Source organism: Dasypus novemcinctus, chromosome 12 (assembly GCF_030445035.2).
Source record: "Dasypus novemcinctus isolate mDasNov1 chromosome 12, mDasNov1.1.hap2, whole genome shotgun sequence".
NCBI classification, from domain to species: Eukaryota; Metazoa; Chordata; class Mammalia; order Cingulata; family Dasypodidae; genus Dasypus; species Dasypus novemcinctus.
In genome coordinates this window covers 17,274,891-17,290,456 of record NC_080684.1, presented here as the reverse complement: position 1 = coordinate 17,290,456, position 15,566 = coordinate 17,274,891, and the positions used below count along the sequence as shown (strand labels likewise).

Genomic DNA, 15,566 nt, shown 5'->3' with positions numbered 1-15,566 from the left:
TTAAGTTTATTCTCAAATATTTAATTCTTTTATTTGCTATTTTAAATGGAATTATTTTCCTGAGTTCCACCCAAGATTGTTCATTAGCAGTGTACAGAAACACTACTTATTTTTGCATACCAATTTTTTATCCTGCCACTTTGCTGAACTTATTCATTAATTCTGGTAGCTTTGTTGTGGATTTTTAGGTATTTCTTGGGAATAGGATCATATCACCAGTGAATAGTGAAAAGTTTACTTGTTCCTTTCCTCTTTGGGTGCCTTTTATTTCTTTTTCTTGCCTAATTCTTTTAGCTAGAATTTCTAGTACAATATTGAATAACAATGGTGGCAGTGGACATTCTCCTCTTGTTCCCATCTCAGTGGGAACACCATTGAGTACAATATTAGCTGTGTGTTTCATGCATACATTTTACCACATTGAGAAAGATACCTTCAATTCCTATGTTTTGGAGGGCTTTTTATCAAGAAAAGTTGCAGTATTTTGGAAAATGCCTTTTCTGCATCAATGGAGATGATCATGTGATTTTTCTTCTTCTTTTAATTAATTTGTTATGTTACACTAATCGATATTCTTGTGTTGAACCATCTTGCATGCCTAGTATAAAACCCACCTGATTGTGGTGTATAATTATTTTAATATGCTTTTGAATTCAGTTATCAAGTGTTTTGTTGAGGATTTTTGCATCTAATTTCATTAGAGAAATTGATCTGTAATTATCTTTTTTCCTGATATCTTTGTCTGACTTTTGTATTACAGTGATGTTAGCATCATAGTATGAGTTTGGTTGTGTTCACTCCTATTCAATTTTTTTACGATTTTGAGCAAATTTGGTATTAGATCTTCTTTAAATTACTAGTAGAATGCACCTCTGAAACCATCTGGTCCTGGGCTTTCCATTCGGGGAGGTTTTTTCAATCTCTTTACTTGTGACTGGTTTGTGGAGGTCTTCTGTTTCTTCTAGGGTCAGTGTAGGTGGTTTGTATGTTTCCAGGACTTTGTCCATCTCTTCTACATTGCCTAGCTTGTTGGAATATGGTTGTTCACAGTACCTCTTTTTTTTGGTCTTTATTTTTTTTAATGTTATATTCAAAAAATATGAGGTCCCCATATACCCCACCCCCCTCACCCCACTCCTCCCATAACAACCTCCTCCTCCATCATCATGGGACATCCATTGCACTTGGTGAATACATCTTTGAGCACTGCTGCACCATATGGTCAATGGTCCACATCATAGCCCACACTCTCGCCCAGTCCACCCAGTGGGCCATGGCAGGCCATACAATGCCTGGCATCTGTCCCTGTGGTAACACCCAGGACAACTCCAAGTCCTGAAAATGCCCCCACATCCCATCTATTCTTCCCACTCCCTACCCTCAGCAGCTACCCTGGCCATTTTCTCCACATCAATGCTACATTTACTTCCATTATTAATAAAAACCCTTTATTTCTGCAGGGTCAGTCATAATGTCTGCCCTTTCATTTCTGAGTTTCTTTATTTGCATCTTCTCTCTTTTTCTTTTTCCAGTTTTGTTGATCTCATTTTCATTTATTTCTGCTCTATTCTTTGTTATTTCTTTCCTTCTACTTGCTTTGGGATTAGTTTGGATAGCTACAAGAAAGAAGGACACTGTTTGACACCTTATACAAAAATGAAATCAGGATAGATGAAAGATCTAATTATAAAAGCTATAACCATAAAACTCCTAGAAGAAGATGTAGGGAAACATCTTCAAGATCCTGTGGTAAGTGTTGGTTTCTTAAACTTTATACCTGAGGTACAAGCAATGGAAGAAAAAATAAATGGGACCTCCTCAAAATTAAATACTTTTGTGCTTCAAGTGTCTTTGTGAAGAAGGTGAAAAGGCAGCCCACACCTTTTCAGAAAGAAAATTTTGAGAGAAATATTTCAGAAACCACATCTTATTCATGTTATATGAAGAAATCATACAACTCAATGATAAAAAGCAACCCAATTAAAACATGGGAAAAGGACTTGAGCAGACATTTTTAAAAGAAAGAAATACAAATGTCCATAAAACATATGAAAAGATGATCGACATCACCAGCTATTAGGGAAATGCAGGTCAAACTACAATGAGTTATCATTTCATGCCTTATAGAATGGCCATTATTAAAAGGCAGAAAGCTACAAGTGCTGGAGAGGATGTGGAGAAATGGGAACACTCCTTCACTCCTTCCCTGTTGGTGGGAATGTAAAACGGTGCAGCTTCTGTGGAGTACAGTTTGGTGATCCCTCAGAAAGCTAAATATTGAACTGCCATATGATCCAGCAATCCTGCTACTACGAACATATTCAGAAAATCTGAAAGCAAGGACATTTGCACACCAATGTTCACAATGGCATTATTCATAATTGCTAATAGAGGGAACCAACCCAAGTGTCCATCCAGTGAATGGATAAACAAAATGTGGTATATACAAACAATGGAATACTATTCCACAGTAAAAAGAAATGAACTTGGAATGCATGTGACGACATGGATGAACCTTGTGGACATTACGTTGAGTGAAATCATCCATACACGGAAGGAAAAATATTGTATGGTCTCATTAATATGTACTAAATCTGATGACTAAACTCATGGAATTAAATTCTCAAGTATAGTTAAACAGGACATAGAATGCAGATTGAGAAGGGGGAGATGATGCAGAATGTATGTAGAATATTTAATAAGAGGGATTATAAATGTGGGGAAATGGTTAGAGTTGATGGTAATATTTTCTAGTGATTTCAGTTATGGATACTGATTGTGGTTAATAGTACAAATAAAAGCATTTCCTCTATTTACATGATGTTAAGAATTTGGAGATGCATGGGAAAATACAACTATAGTAAGGGTTAGACTGTAGTTAACAGAAATATTGTAATACTTTTACAGCAATGGCAAAGAAGGTACTACATTAATGCTAAGGGCCAATGGGGAAATATAAGGAGGCATGGGATTTTTCTTTTTAGAGTAATGAAAATATTCTGAAATGGAGTGAGCTGATGACAGCACATTTCCGTGATGAAACTGAGTGCCACTGAGTGTACTCTTTTGATGGATTGTATGAGGCAGGTGATCATATAATACAGTGAACCCCATGGTGAATGATGGACTGTGGTTAACAGTACAGATATGAGAACCTTCTCCCATGAACTATAACAGATACACAATACTAATATGCGGTATTGGTAATAGGATGACTTGTGGGAAACTAAAACCAAATATAAGTTCTGGACTATAGATAGCAATAATATTATGAGAATGTTCTTTCATCATTTGTAATAAATGTGCCACAACAAAGTAAGGTGTTGGTGGTGGGGTGATGTATGGGACTCCTGTATGGTTTGGATGATAGTTTTGTTAGCTCATAACTTCTCAAATTTAAAAAAAGTAATATATGTGTTCTAAAAAATAAATTAAACTTCCATATAAAACCTATTTCCAGTAAATTTGAATACTTTGTTATAAAATGAAAAACCCAGGATCCACGCTAAAAGACACAAGACACCAGGCTGTCATAAACCAGAACTACCATTGCCCTAGACCTTGGGAGTATGGCAGCAGGAGTAAGACAGAGGTGGTGTCCACCCCTCACACCTAGGAACCATCTCAAATGGTTTTCATTTCAGTCAGAATATTTGGTCACTTGAGATCTAGCTCCATTCCTGCCCTGTACATGTATGTTTGTCTCAGGATGCTGGCTTGGTTTTGGGGGGTATTTTGTTGTTGTTGCTGTTGCTGCTTTAGGAACTAGAACGTAGAGGTTTGAACACCAGTTCTGTAGTCAAATAGCCTCGAAGTGATCATGATTCCACAATTTACCATCTGTGTGACCTTGAGCAAGTTACTTAACATCTCCGAGGTTCACATTTCTCATATGGAACATAAGGAGTCGTAATCATATCTGTGCCCTAAGCCTGTTGTGAAGAGTAAATAAGTGAATACACGTGAAGTGTCTGGAACAGTGCCTGGCACACTGGTCTTGACTGGAGGTGACAGCCCATTGCTACTGGTGTGTTCTATGTACCAGATGCTTTTGAGAATAAGCAGAGGTGATTCATGGATATAGCTCACGGATTGGCAGGATTTCCTAGTATAGTGTTTTAAAACTTTAACTAGAGGGAAAGAACAAATAGTTGGCGGTTTCATAAAAAATACAGAATACTGGCTCTTCTAGAAAAATAAAAATGCTGCTGGGCAGGAGATTACCAGCTGCCCACTGCAGAATTCAGAAGCCCATTCCTCTCCACTCCTCGATGCTTCACTTGCCATTTGGAACTGCTGTTATTTTTCCTACCCAACAACTTCACTGGTCCATACTGATTAGCCAGCTCCTATTCCCATTTGTGCTTGCAACCTTGGTGATGAAGAAAATAAATATGGTCCTACCCATATAGGCCTTAGAGCCTTCTGTCCCCGAATAGAAGGAGATGAATGTCTCTCTGAAGAGGCCCTTTATCCAGAAAATCCTATAAAATCTTACTGGGTTGTAGAAAGAGTTATTCACAAGCTTGCTTCTGCAGGTGCAGTCACCAAGGGCTAGATTAAAATGAAGACCCTCAGGCCCTACCCCAGGCATACTAACTAGGTATCAGTACCTTTAAGGAGATCTCCAGGTGTGCACGTGAAAGTCTGAGAAGCACTGCTCTAGACCTAGGAGCCCTCTCAGGGGTAGATGAGGCTGTTGACTCTGCCGAAGCTGTTGAAGGGCTGCGTTGGCCCCCACTGGTGCTGCCAGAGTAAGGGCTGTAATAGGAAGAGCTATGGCTGTTATTGCCGCTGCAGTTACTCAGCCACAAGGTGTCTGGTATGACCCCCTGATGGAGCTGGGGGTGGGAGTGGAGTGAGGGTGGGAATGGGCTGCTGGAGGGCAGCTGGACCCCCGTGGCCCCTTGGTGGCACCTGCGAGGTAGAACGAGCTCTGAGGTCTCCTGCGGACACTTAAGGTGCTGAGGCTGCTGAAGAAAGTGCTCAGGCAAGGGGTGGAAGTGAGCATGATTCCCCCTGGAGATGAGGCAGTAGTACTCTTGGTGCCCTAAGGAGGCTCTGGGGACTGGGGAGGCCTCAGCAAAGAGGAGGGACTGGCTCCTCTCGCTTCCTGCTCACTCCCCACCTCACCCCCAATGCCCAATCCTGAGGAAGATTGTTCTTCTCTCTTAGACGTCCCAGTTGCACTGTGGAGCTGTCCCGGGCTCATACCAGTGCTTTCACTTCCTGCGGAGGTCCTCATTGTCAGACATTTTCTCGTAGTTTGGATTCAAGGTCCAGTGGTTGCCTTTGGGTTGTCCTTGTCGTGGGGCTCTTGAAGCAGGCGTTGAGCTACAGGTTGTGGTGGATGGGGTTAGGCCAGCTGGCCTGCGCGCTGGTGAAGGAGAAGCTGGTAGACCGCACTGCACGTGACCTTGCCCTCAGGCGCGCTCTGGATGGCCACGGCGAGGAGCGCGCAGCACGAGCAGGGCGGGCGCGCCGTCTTCCTGGGGTCCTCGCGGCTGCCCAAGGGCAGACATCCAGCTCAGCTCGCCGGTCGCCTTGGGAGTAGCCTAAGGTGGTGGCGGCAGCGGCGACCTGCGGCGACTTCAGGAAGGGCCCGGCAGTGCCCCCCGTGCCGCGGCTGCGGGGCGCCCAGATCCGCAGCAGCGGCAGCAGCGCCAGGCGAGCCGCCCCCGCCAGGCCTTTTGAGCCACAGGGAGGGTCGGCGGTGCTGGGAGGCCCCCGCCTGCCCGCCAGCCCTTGAGGCGCCTGGAAGCCTTGGGCGCCCCCGGGCGGCAGGGGCGGCGCATTGCGCTCCCAGTACCCGCCAGTGTCGCCGCAGTAGAGGCGCGAGTCCGCGGCTGTTGCAGGTGCAGAGCGGCCTTGGCCACTGGCGGGAGAGGCTGACCTCGCCGCCCCCGGGAGAGCATCCCTTTAGGGCCAACCTTGTGACCCCGCCTCGGCCCTCCCTGGGTGCCAGCTGCGTACGATGCAATGGTCTTGGGGTTGCGCCCAGAATAACTTTTTGATACCCAAACCACTTGATTACAGAATTTGAAATGTACAAGCCTGTTTTTCACATGAGTCAAGTTTAGGTAATGCAGAAGGTGAGCTGGTTTTCTGCTTCCTGTCACCCCAAGTTCTCTCCTTTTGAACCTTCCTTTCTTGCCCCAGAAGTGTCACATTTAAAACTACATTCATGCTTCTATTCTTGACTTTATATTGTTTGCCCTAAAAGTGTGAATAGTACCTCTTCCATACTCTTTTTTTAAATTAGTTTTTTCTTTTACTTTCAAAGAAGCTTTAGATTACATAAATGTTATATGAAAAATATAGGGGACTCCCATATGCCCCATTCCATCCCACCCCTTCCCATCCTTTCCCACATTAACAACATCTTTCATTAGTGCGGTACATTTGTTATAATTGATGAACACATTTCGAAGCATTGCTACTAACTGTGGACTATAGCTTACATTATAGCTTACACTATATCCCATACAATTTTGTAGGTTATGACAGAATATATAATAGCTTATATCTGTTTTTGCAGTGTCATGCACAACAATTCCAATGTCCAAATAATGCCCCCACATTGCATTTATTCTTCCATCTCCCTCCCCTCAAACTTCTGGTGGCCACTGCCTTTATATCAATGATAAAATGTCTTCCATTGCTCCAATAATACTAAGTGTATACTATAATAATAATAAGTCTTGTTTAGTCCATTGCTCATTCCCCAGTCTTGAGGATTTGGGGATGATGATGCCCACTCTGTTTCTAATTGAGAGGGCATTAATTCCCATGGGATGGATGGAACTATCTTGCTTGCAGTTGCAGACACTCTACGTTCCTTGGGACGGGTGTTGTCCATCATCATCTCCTTGTTAGTTGTCTCGGGTGAGCCCAATGAACTGGAGAGTAAGTGTTGCAAATCTGCTGAGATTCAGGGCTCAACTTGCACATGGAAGAACCAACAATTTAAGTCTCTGGGACATATATACTCTCCCATACCTTCTTTCTAATGGGCTACAGTTAGATTCAGCCAAATGGAGGCAGTGATCTGTTATGAAGATGAAGCAGAAGAAGGAGGAAAAGGAGAAGTAAAAGGGGAGGGAGGGAGAAGAGAAGGAGGGAAATAAGGAGAATGTGCAGACAGCATTCTGATTGTGGAAGGAGAAGTGCAGCACATTTTCAACAGCGCCAGCATCTTCTGCCAACCCCTCTTAGGGGTTCCCAGCCCTGAGGTCCTTAGCAGCACAGCTACAAAGGTATTACCACGAGCTTCAGCTTAGGGTTGGCCTCTTCATCTCTGTGTAATACCCTCACTGCCTTTTTGTCCCTCCAGTCCTGCCAACAACTTTGTGTTAAACCTATTTTATTTAAGGTATTTAGATTAAATTACAGTGTCTGTGTGTCTTTAAATTACTTTACAGAGTGCTTTAGTGGGTGCTTTTATGTAATTCTGACTTTCCTCCTCTCTGTGACCATTCTTCTCTTCCTCAGGAAACTCCTGCCTAGGACGTCCTCCTTCCTCCAAGCACTAACTTTTCTAAATCTCATCATTTAACCCGCATTTATCCTTCTTTTGTGCACTTCTCTTTTACGTATTTATTGATTTTACTCCATGCTTTACAATAAGCTGCACAAGAAGTTAGGAGGAGAGATCTGAAACTATCGATGTTGCCGAGAGGTAGTCAAGGAAACTGATTTGAGCCACCAGTAAAACCTACACAGTGAAGCCAGCAGGTCTACTGTGCCACCCGACAATTCGTGGAATTGCCTCTGGTTGCCATATACCAGAAAATGCTTTGTAGATTTTCTCAAAAATGTCTTTGAGCGTGGACCTTCTTCCAACGAGGTCACTTCATTTCTGCCACAACTTCAGCAGTGTCTGCCTTGTCACCAGGGCACTTTTTTTTTAACCCAAACATTTTATTGGCAGTGTTTAAATAATCTGCCATTTTTAATTTGTTACATTTGGAGTACATTCTAATAAATTTCATACAGATATTCATCCATCAACAGAATCACTAACATGAAGCAAGGAAGTTTAAAGAAATTTTTCTGGCTTGTGTTGGAGTAGATTCTCACTATAAAGTGAGTGCTTTCTGGTTTCATAGTTCTCTTTTCAAGTTGATTTGACTTGCTAGGCTAGTGGTCAGAAGAGGAGGCAAGGCAAATTGAAAGAAAAGCAAAGGGGAACAAAAAAAAAACTCTATATATACCTTTTAGTTCTCTAGAAAAGTAAGTTCAAAATTAAAGGCAAGGGAAGCAGATTTGGCTCACATGATAGAGCATCCGCCTACCACATGGGAGGTCCAGGATTCAAACCCAGGGCCTCCTGACCTGTGCGATGAGCTGGCCCATGCGCAGTGCTGATGTGCGCAAGGAGTGCTGTGCCATGCAGAGGTGTCCCCCAGGTAGGGAAGCCCCACACGCAACAAGTGCACCCCATAAGGAGAGCTGCCCTACGTGACAAAAGTGCATCCTGCCCAGGAGCGGTGCTGCACACACAGAGAGCTGACGCAGCAAGATGACAAACAAAAAAGAGACACAGTCTCCCAGTGCCGCTGACAAGAATCCAAGCCGACACAGAAGAACACACAGCAAATGGACACAGAGAATAGGCAACTGGCGGGGGCGAGGGGAAGGGTAGAGAAATAAAAACTAAAGGATTTTTGGCTTAATAATTGTCACTTAAGTTGTCTTTAAAAAAAATTAGTGTACTACCCAAAGTCCAGCTCTATTTTTGATACTATAGTGTATTTAAAATCCACTTAGCTTGGGAAGGGGACTTGGCCCAGTGTATAGGGCATCCGTCTACCACATGGGAGGTCTGCGGTTCAAACCCTGGGCCTCCTTGAACCGTGTGCAGCTGGCCCATGCGCAGCGCTGATGCGCACAAGGAGTGCCGTGCCACACAGGGGTGCCACTGCATAGGGGAGCCCCGGGCGGGCGGAGGGAGTGCGCCCCTTAGGGAGAGCCGCCCAGCCCAAAAGAAAGTGCAGCCTGCCCAGGAATGGTACCGCCCACACAGAGAGCTGACACACAAGATGACCCAACAAAAAGAAACACTGTTTCCAATGCCGCGGACAACAACAGAAGCGGACAAAAGAAGAACAGGCAGCAAATGGAAACGGAGAAGAGACAACTGAGGTGGGGCAAGGGGAAGGGAAGAGAAACAAACAAACAAACAAAAATCCACTTAGCTCAAGGATACCTGTAATATAGATCCCAAATGATTTCTTTTAAAATTCAGTTTAGGTTTTCTTTCCTTCTACGCTCTCCCCCCCTCCCCCAAATGGCTCTCTCATCTATTTGCTTGTCATTTTGTGCTTGTTTTCTCTTGGTTGTTTTTGCTTAATGTCTGCTTGGTGCTTGTCTTCTTTAGGAGGCCTGGGAACCAAACCCGGGACCTCCCATGTGGGAGGTGGGCACTCAACTGCTTGAGCCATATCTGCTCCCCAGTACAGGTTTTCTGAAGTTGAAATACACATGCAACTTGTTTGTAAGACTAGAATACATGTGTTTTCCTGATTCTTTTTCTCATTTATGCAAGAGAATCTGGATGACTTCTCACCCTTTCCTCTTTGTATCATTGTGAATTGAAGCTACTAGTTTTCCATTATCTCCTCCCTATTTCCCATGAAATTATCAATTTTGAATTAAAGAAATGTAAGTCATTTCCATTAAAATTACTGATATTTAAATTTTATAACCTAGCTGGTAAGAGCAGGATAGGCAAACTGGACTAGAGCAGACAAGAACAACTAGTGACCCTCTCTATGCCAGAACAGTAAGACTTTGCAGATAACCCCCACACCATGGTCACCATAACTTTACAGTGACTATCCTTTGTCCAAAGCCAAACTACTGGTTTTTCCTAAATAATGTGGAATAACAGTTGATTGATGTTCTTTCCCTGGCAATTGTCTACCCAAAAAATGGCTTGCACATGTAACAGTTTTTTGAAGAAAAGGGATTTCAGCCCTGTTCTACTTAACCAACAAGAACTGAGCGAGAACAATCACTGGACCCATCTAGACTGGCCACATGGAGAAGTGGCTTCCAATCTTCTGACAGCTGTTTCCCACCCAAGCACACGCTGAGGTGCTATGATTACTCCCAAGAATTGCACACATCACATCATCACCCAGCAGAGGTTTTGATCCCAGTGTGCACTGCAAAGTGAAATAAGTCATTTTGCTCTTTGTTCACACGTGGGCCTCAGCTACTGGTGTGGTGAGCTGTTCCTCCCTGAAGCTGGGCTCGGAAATATCTGGGTTTCAGGGACAGATAATCTCATTTTAGGGTGGCAGTGCTCACATCGGCACTGACTCAAAGAGAGGAATGTTTAAATCAGGAATTCTGAATAGTTTTAGGCAATAACATTACAAGTTTCAACAGGTAGAACTGTTCAAATATATTCACACAGTGATTCCTTTATCATTATCCTCACTCAAGTCATGGAAGACCATGAGAAGGTGCTTGTGAGTGGCTGCAAAAATTTTCACTGGGATAAGCATGGCAAATGGCCACGTGAACCTCATTTCCATATAAGCAACAGGATGCAAAGGGAGCAAAACTTTCCTGAGTGCCAAATGAAGACTCTCTTAGCAAATGAGCTGTCTAGCTTTAAACTCTCGGTATATCCCCACACCCAGGGCATGCACTTTTTGAACATTAGGCAAAGCTGGTAACATTTGGGAGAGAATATACAATTAGTCATGATCAAAATATGCTAACATTTGTAAACTGAATTAGTTAGAAATTATTTCCAGGTTCTCTCAACCTTGCATTGTGCTTAAAATATGGAATTATATTAAGTATTGCTTGTGTTTGAGTTCCACCCCTGCTATATTCTATCTTTGTGGCTGAGACCCAGTGTGATAAGATTTTTTAAGCCTTGTTTTCCACAAGTATAAAATGAGAATAAAGAAAACCTGATGTAGTCATGTTCAGGAATAAATAATATACTATGTATTCTAAAAATATTAACTATTCTGCTGATTTCCTTATCGTTAACTGAAGGGCTTTTCAAATGTCTGAAATAGTAGAACAAAAATCAAAGTAAAAATTGAAAAATTGAACAAAATAGAAAACAAGATATTCAGCAAAGTAATAAAACCATTTATTTCACAGATACATCTGAATGTGCTGTGTTGTTCAATATAGTAATTGCAATTAAAACCTTATGTCCTGTTGTGGCCCACTGGGTGGACGGGGGGAGAGTGTGGGCTACAATGTGGACCACTGTCCATGTGGTGCAGCGGTGCTCCAGAACGTATTCGCCAGGTGCAGTGGATGTGCCATGATGATGGAAGAGTTGTTGATGTGGGAGGGGTGGGGTGGGTAGGGTGGGGTGGTATATGGGGACCTCATATTTTTTTAATGTAACATTTAAAAGAAAATAAAGAAGGAAGAAAAAAAAAAGAAAAATGTTTCATGGACATTATTAAAAATTTAAGACTAGTACTCAGGTATGTATTTACCAATATAACATTTCTGAATGTAAAAATCACAACATGCAATCATCTTTGTGGATTTTAATATGAAGAAAATAGGTGGTAGAAAATTTAACATTAAATTAACTGGAAAATAAACCAAAAGAAAAATGAAAAACCACGTTAAGTATAGGGAAGTAGATTTGGCTCAACTGATAGAGCATCTGCCTACCACATAGGAGGTCCAGGGTTAAAACCAGGGCCTCCTGACCTGTGTGGTGAGCTGGTCCACGTGCAGTGCTGATGTGCGCAAGGAGTGCCGTGGCACTCAGGGGTATCCCCTGCGTAGGGGAACCACACGCGCAAGCAGTGCGCCACTCAAGGAGAGCCACCCTGCACAAAAAAGGCACAGCCTGCCTAGCAGTGGCGCCGCACACATGGAGAACTGATGCAGCAAGATGACACAACAAAAAGAGACACAGATTCCTGGTGCTGCTGACAAGAATGCAAGTGGACAAAGAACACACAGTGAATGGATACAGGGAGCAGATGAGTTGGGGGTGGGGGGAGGGAAATAAATAAAAATAAATCTTAAAAAAAAAAAAACCGTATGTATATGGACACAAACAAAAAAAAGGAGTAATTACGTGTACCCAAAATTAATAATGATTTTCCTTGTGTAAAATTATTGTTTTGTTATTTTTCATGTTTACTTAGTACATATTAGTATTTATTGATAAATTAAATTCTATTTTAATTTCATCTATCTAAGTGCCTATTAATAGGTATTACAATTATTATTATGTATAAGTACATTGAAAAAAAAACGTGAACTAGATTAGTAAATGTTTTGATGTATATATTGTGTTATTTTATCTACATGAAGTATGGAAAATAATACTATAAGTCATGCACATTAACATCATGGCAATTTGATTAATATAAATACATGTTAGTATATAAACAAATCTCAGAATACCAGAAAGAAGGCAATGCTATATCACAAGTGACTTTTAAGAAAATTTTCTCTTGCTGAATTCTTCTTTAATGATATGGAAAGCTATGAAAATGCATGGAGGTGGTGAAAAGGGAATTCACAGAGGGCAGTTTAGTGGTATGGGTGCCTGGGTGGAAAAAAGAGGCATCAAGAGGTGGGAATTGCAAAGTAAGTAGAGAAGCCTTCCAATCTAGTCTCTTATACTCTTAGTTTGAAACCACCTTATATTCTCATATTTGTGAAATAAAGTATTTTATTATAGATATCTGGGGAGAACATCAATCCTACAATGAAGATCCAAGAAATCTTGGGCTTAGCAACTGAAGCACCGATTTTTAAGGCAAACAGATGTTCTGCATTGCTTGGTGGGTATGGACTTCTAATTCCTATCCTTCCTCCATCTGATCTTGTTCTTCATAAAATAAGCCCTTTTACTCCTCAAAATATATCTTCTCCAATTGTATCCCAATACCATGCTCAAAGAGGAAAATATCTTTCTGTTAAATCTTCTATTTTAATGACACATAGTCTTGATGGTTCCTTACTCTCTAGGAGATCTTAGAAACTGGCTGGCTGTGGATCCCCTGATGAATTCTCTCTTTTTCAGCTGTCCTATCTCCTCTGGATGCTCCCACCTATGATAGGTCTAGATCTCTCAAAGTCCAAATCTCTCAGTTACTACTATGGCACTTCCCTCTGTTCCAAACTTCTCACCTTCCCAGATACAAGACCATGAGCCTTGTCTAGGGTGCCTTATCTCATGATTTTGGCACTTGGTGATTTCATTCCGTGAGGCTCGATATTCTGCATAGCAAACACAAAGAAGTTGGTAAGAAGACCCATTAATACAGCCAAAAGACAATACGGTGGAAAAATGGTTGAATTAACATGATTATTGGAAGTTTTGCTCTTACTCTAAGACAAAATTAAACTGAACTATCGTTCCCAGTGTCACCCTAAGAGATCTCTGAAATTGTAATTACATTTCTGCATCAAATATGAGGATCAATAAGGAAATTCTCTTCTTGTCAATTCGTCAGATATCTGTAGTGTTGTAATGCACTACTTATCCTTCACCCTCTGTGTTTGGGTGGCTAATATTGTAGATATTTTTTTAAGGTCCTTTTGACAGCTGCTTTCACATCATTGTTTTTCAGGCTATAGATGAGGGGATTCACTAAGGGAGTAACCACACTGTACTGTACAGAGAAGATCAACTCCAGTGGTGATCCTGAGACTGGCAAGAAATAGCGAAGGAAAGCTGAGCCATACAACAGAAGGACTATAGTGAGATGGGAGGAGCATGTGGAGAAGGCCTTGCTTCTGCCTGAGGAGGAGGTGATTCTCAAGATCGTGGAGACAATGCGTATGTAAGAGTAGAGGATCAGGAAACTAGTTCCAATCCCATAGAGGAGACTGGAGCAGAGCACGAGAGTAAAACTGGTGGAGACATCAGAGCAGAATAGAGGGAAGAGAGAAGGCAGGTCACAGCTGTAGTGGGCAATGATATAATCTCCACAGAAGTCTAAGTTCATAGCAGGAAGGATGTTCAAGAGTGCATCCAAAAAGCCCAGGCCCCAGGAACCCCAAGCCAGCCCCTGACAGAGCAGGCTGTTCATCACCTGGCCGTAGAGCAGAGGATGGCAGATGGCAGCAAAGCGGTCATAGGCCATAGCTGCCAGCAGGCAGACCTCAGTGCCTCCACTCGCAAACAAAAAGAAGACTTGAGCCAGGCAGCCCTTCACAGAGATGGTTTTCTTCTGAGACAACAGATTCTCCAGCAGCTTTGGCACTGTGACAGAGGAGAAGCACATATCCAGGAAAGAGAGGTGACTGAGGAAGAAGTACATGGGAGTGTGGAGATGAGGATCTGCCCTGGTCACCAGCAGCAGCATCAGGTTCCCTGTCAATGTTAGGAGGTAAATTTGCAAAAACAGCACAAAGAGCAAAGCCTGGATGTGTGGATCAGCAGACAGACCCAGGAGGATGAACTCGTTGATGATGCTATGGTTCTCAAAGACCATTTAGAGAGGATTTTATCTAGAAATAAAAATAGGAGGAAACCTGAAATGTCTTGACCGTACTCAATAATCAAAGGATGCAAGTCTTCATCTCAGCTAGTCTATATTTCATATCTGCCCTATTGGTTCTTTCATATCTTTCTTCCTCGGTTGATGAGCTGCTTCAATCCTTAATTCTCTGTCAACCCTGGATGTTTATAAACAAATGAAGAGAAGATATCTTCTCTCTCAGAGGTTACTTTGAAAATTCACCAACTTTCCAGAATCCGGTTCATTACTAATTTAGTTTTTCTGTAACAGAACCTGTGCTTAGCAATATTCCCTAACATTTGTAGATACTACTTGAATTCCTAACATGCATGTTCCAAACAGGTCTTTCTCTTACTTGGTCTTTTATTACCATTCAGATCCTATCTATGGAGTATACTACTGTAGATATTTTTCGAGTTCATAGATTATAACATGGCACTTTCACATATATTTCCAATTTATTGTTTTGGACAAATTGGAAGATGTAACCAAGGGCATGTTCCCACATATGTGCCCATATTTCTTGTCTTTTTATATTAGATGTTGGGATAGAATTAATAATAGCAGAGCATGGTAAATCCATTTTTCAGAAGAAAAAATTGAGCATCTAAGTTATACAACTGTTTAAATTCCCAATTTCAAGAATCTGAATATGACTCCACTATGTAGGACTCTAACACAAGAGATCTTCCTAACAAACCGATTTTCAGTCGAGCCTTAGCTGTGAATGTTTTCCATCAACTGGCACCTACAGGTCTGTAAGGTAGTCAAAACATTATGATCTAAAGAGTCTCAATATTGGGGCCTGACTATTATACTTGCCCCTGAAGAAACATATATATTCCTTCTTCCCTTCCTTTATTAAAATTTCTGCTCTGTCTGAAATGCCATATCTTTCTATACAAATCATTTTAATATTTTGACACTCAATTACATTTTCACTTTTTTTCTTCTATCATCCTAGAAAATTACCTTCTATGAGCTCATCATATATGTTATAATAGAACAAAATTATTTATTGAGTGCCTGATAAGTGCTAGACATTCCTGAACACTTTTGCTTTTTCATCTTCAAAAAATTATTGGA

At 41.8% G+C, this 15,566-nt stretch overlaps 1 protein-coding gene and 1 pseudogene across 1 annotated transcript; both read right to left on the bottom strand.

The window, feature by feature from the left end:
* Positions 1-4,595: 4,595 nt before the first annotated feature.
* On the bottom strand, positions 4,596-6,434 carry LOC111762165 (forkhead box protein I3-like; annotated as a pseudogene).
* A 7,089-nt stretch (positions 6,435-13,523) lies between these two features.
* On the bottom strand, positions 13,524-14,453 carry LOC101414448 (olfactory receptor 8S1-like). Its single transcript, XM_004484420.2, has one exon. The coding sequence runs from the start codon at positions 14,451-14,453 to the stop codon at positions 13,524-13,526; it is 930 nt and encodes a 309-aa protein (XP_004484477.2).
* Positions 14,454-15,566: the final 1,113 nt, after the last annotated feature.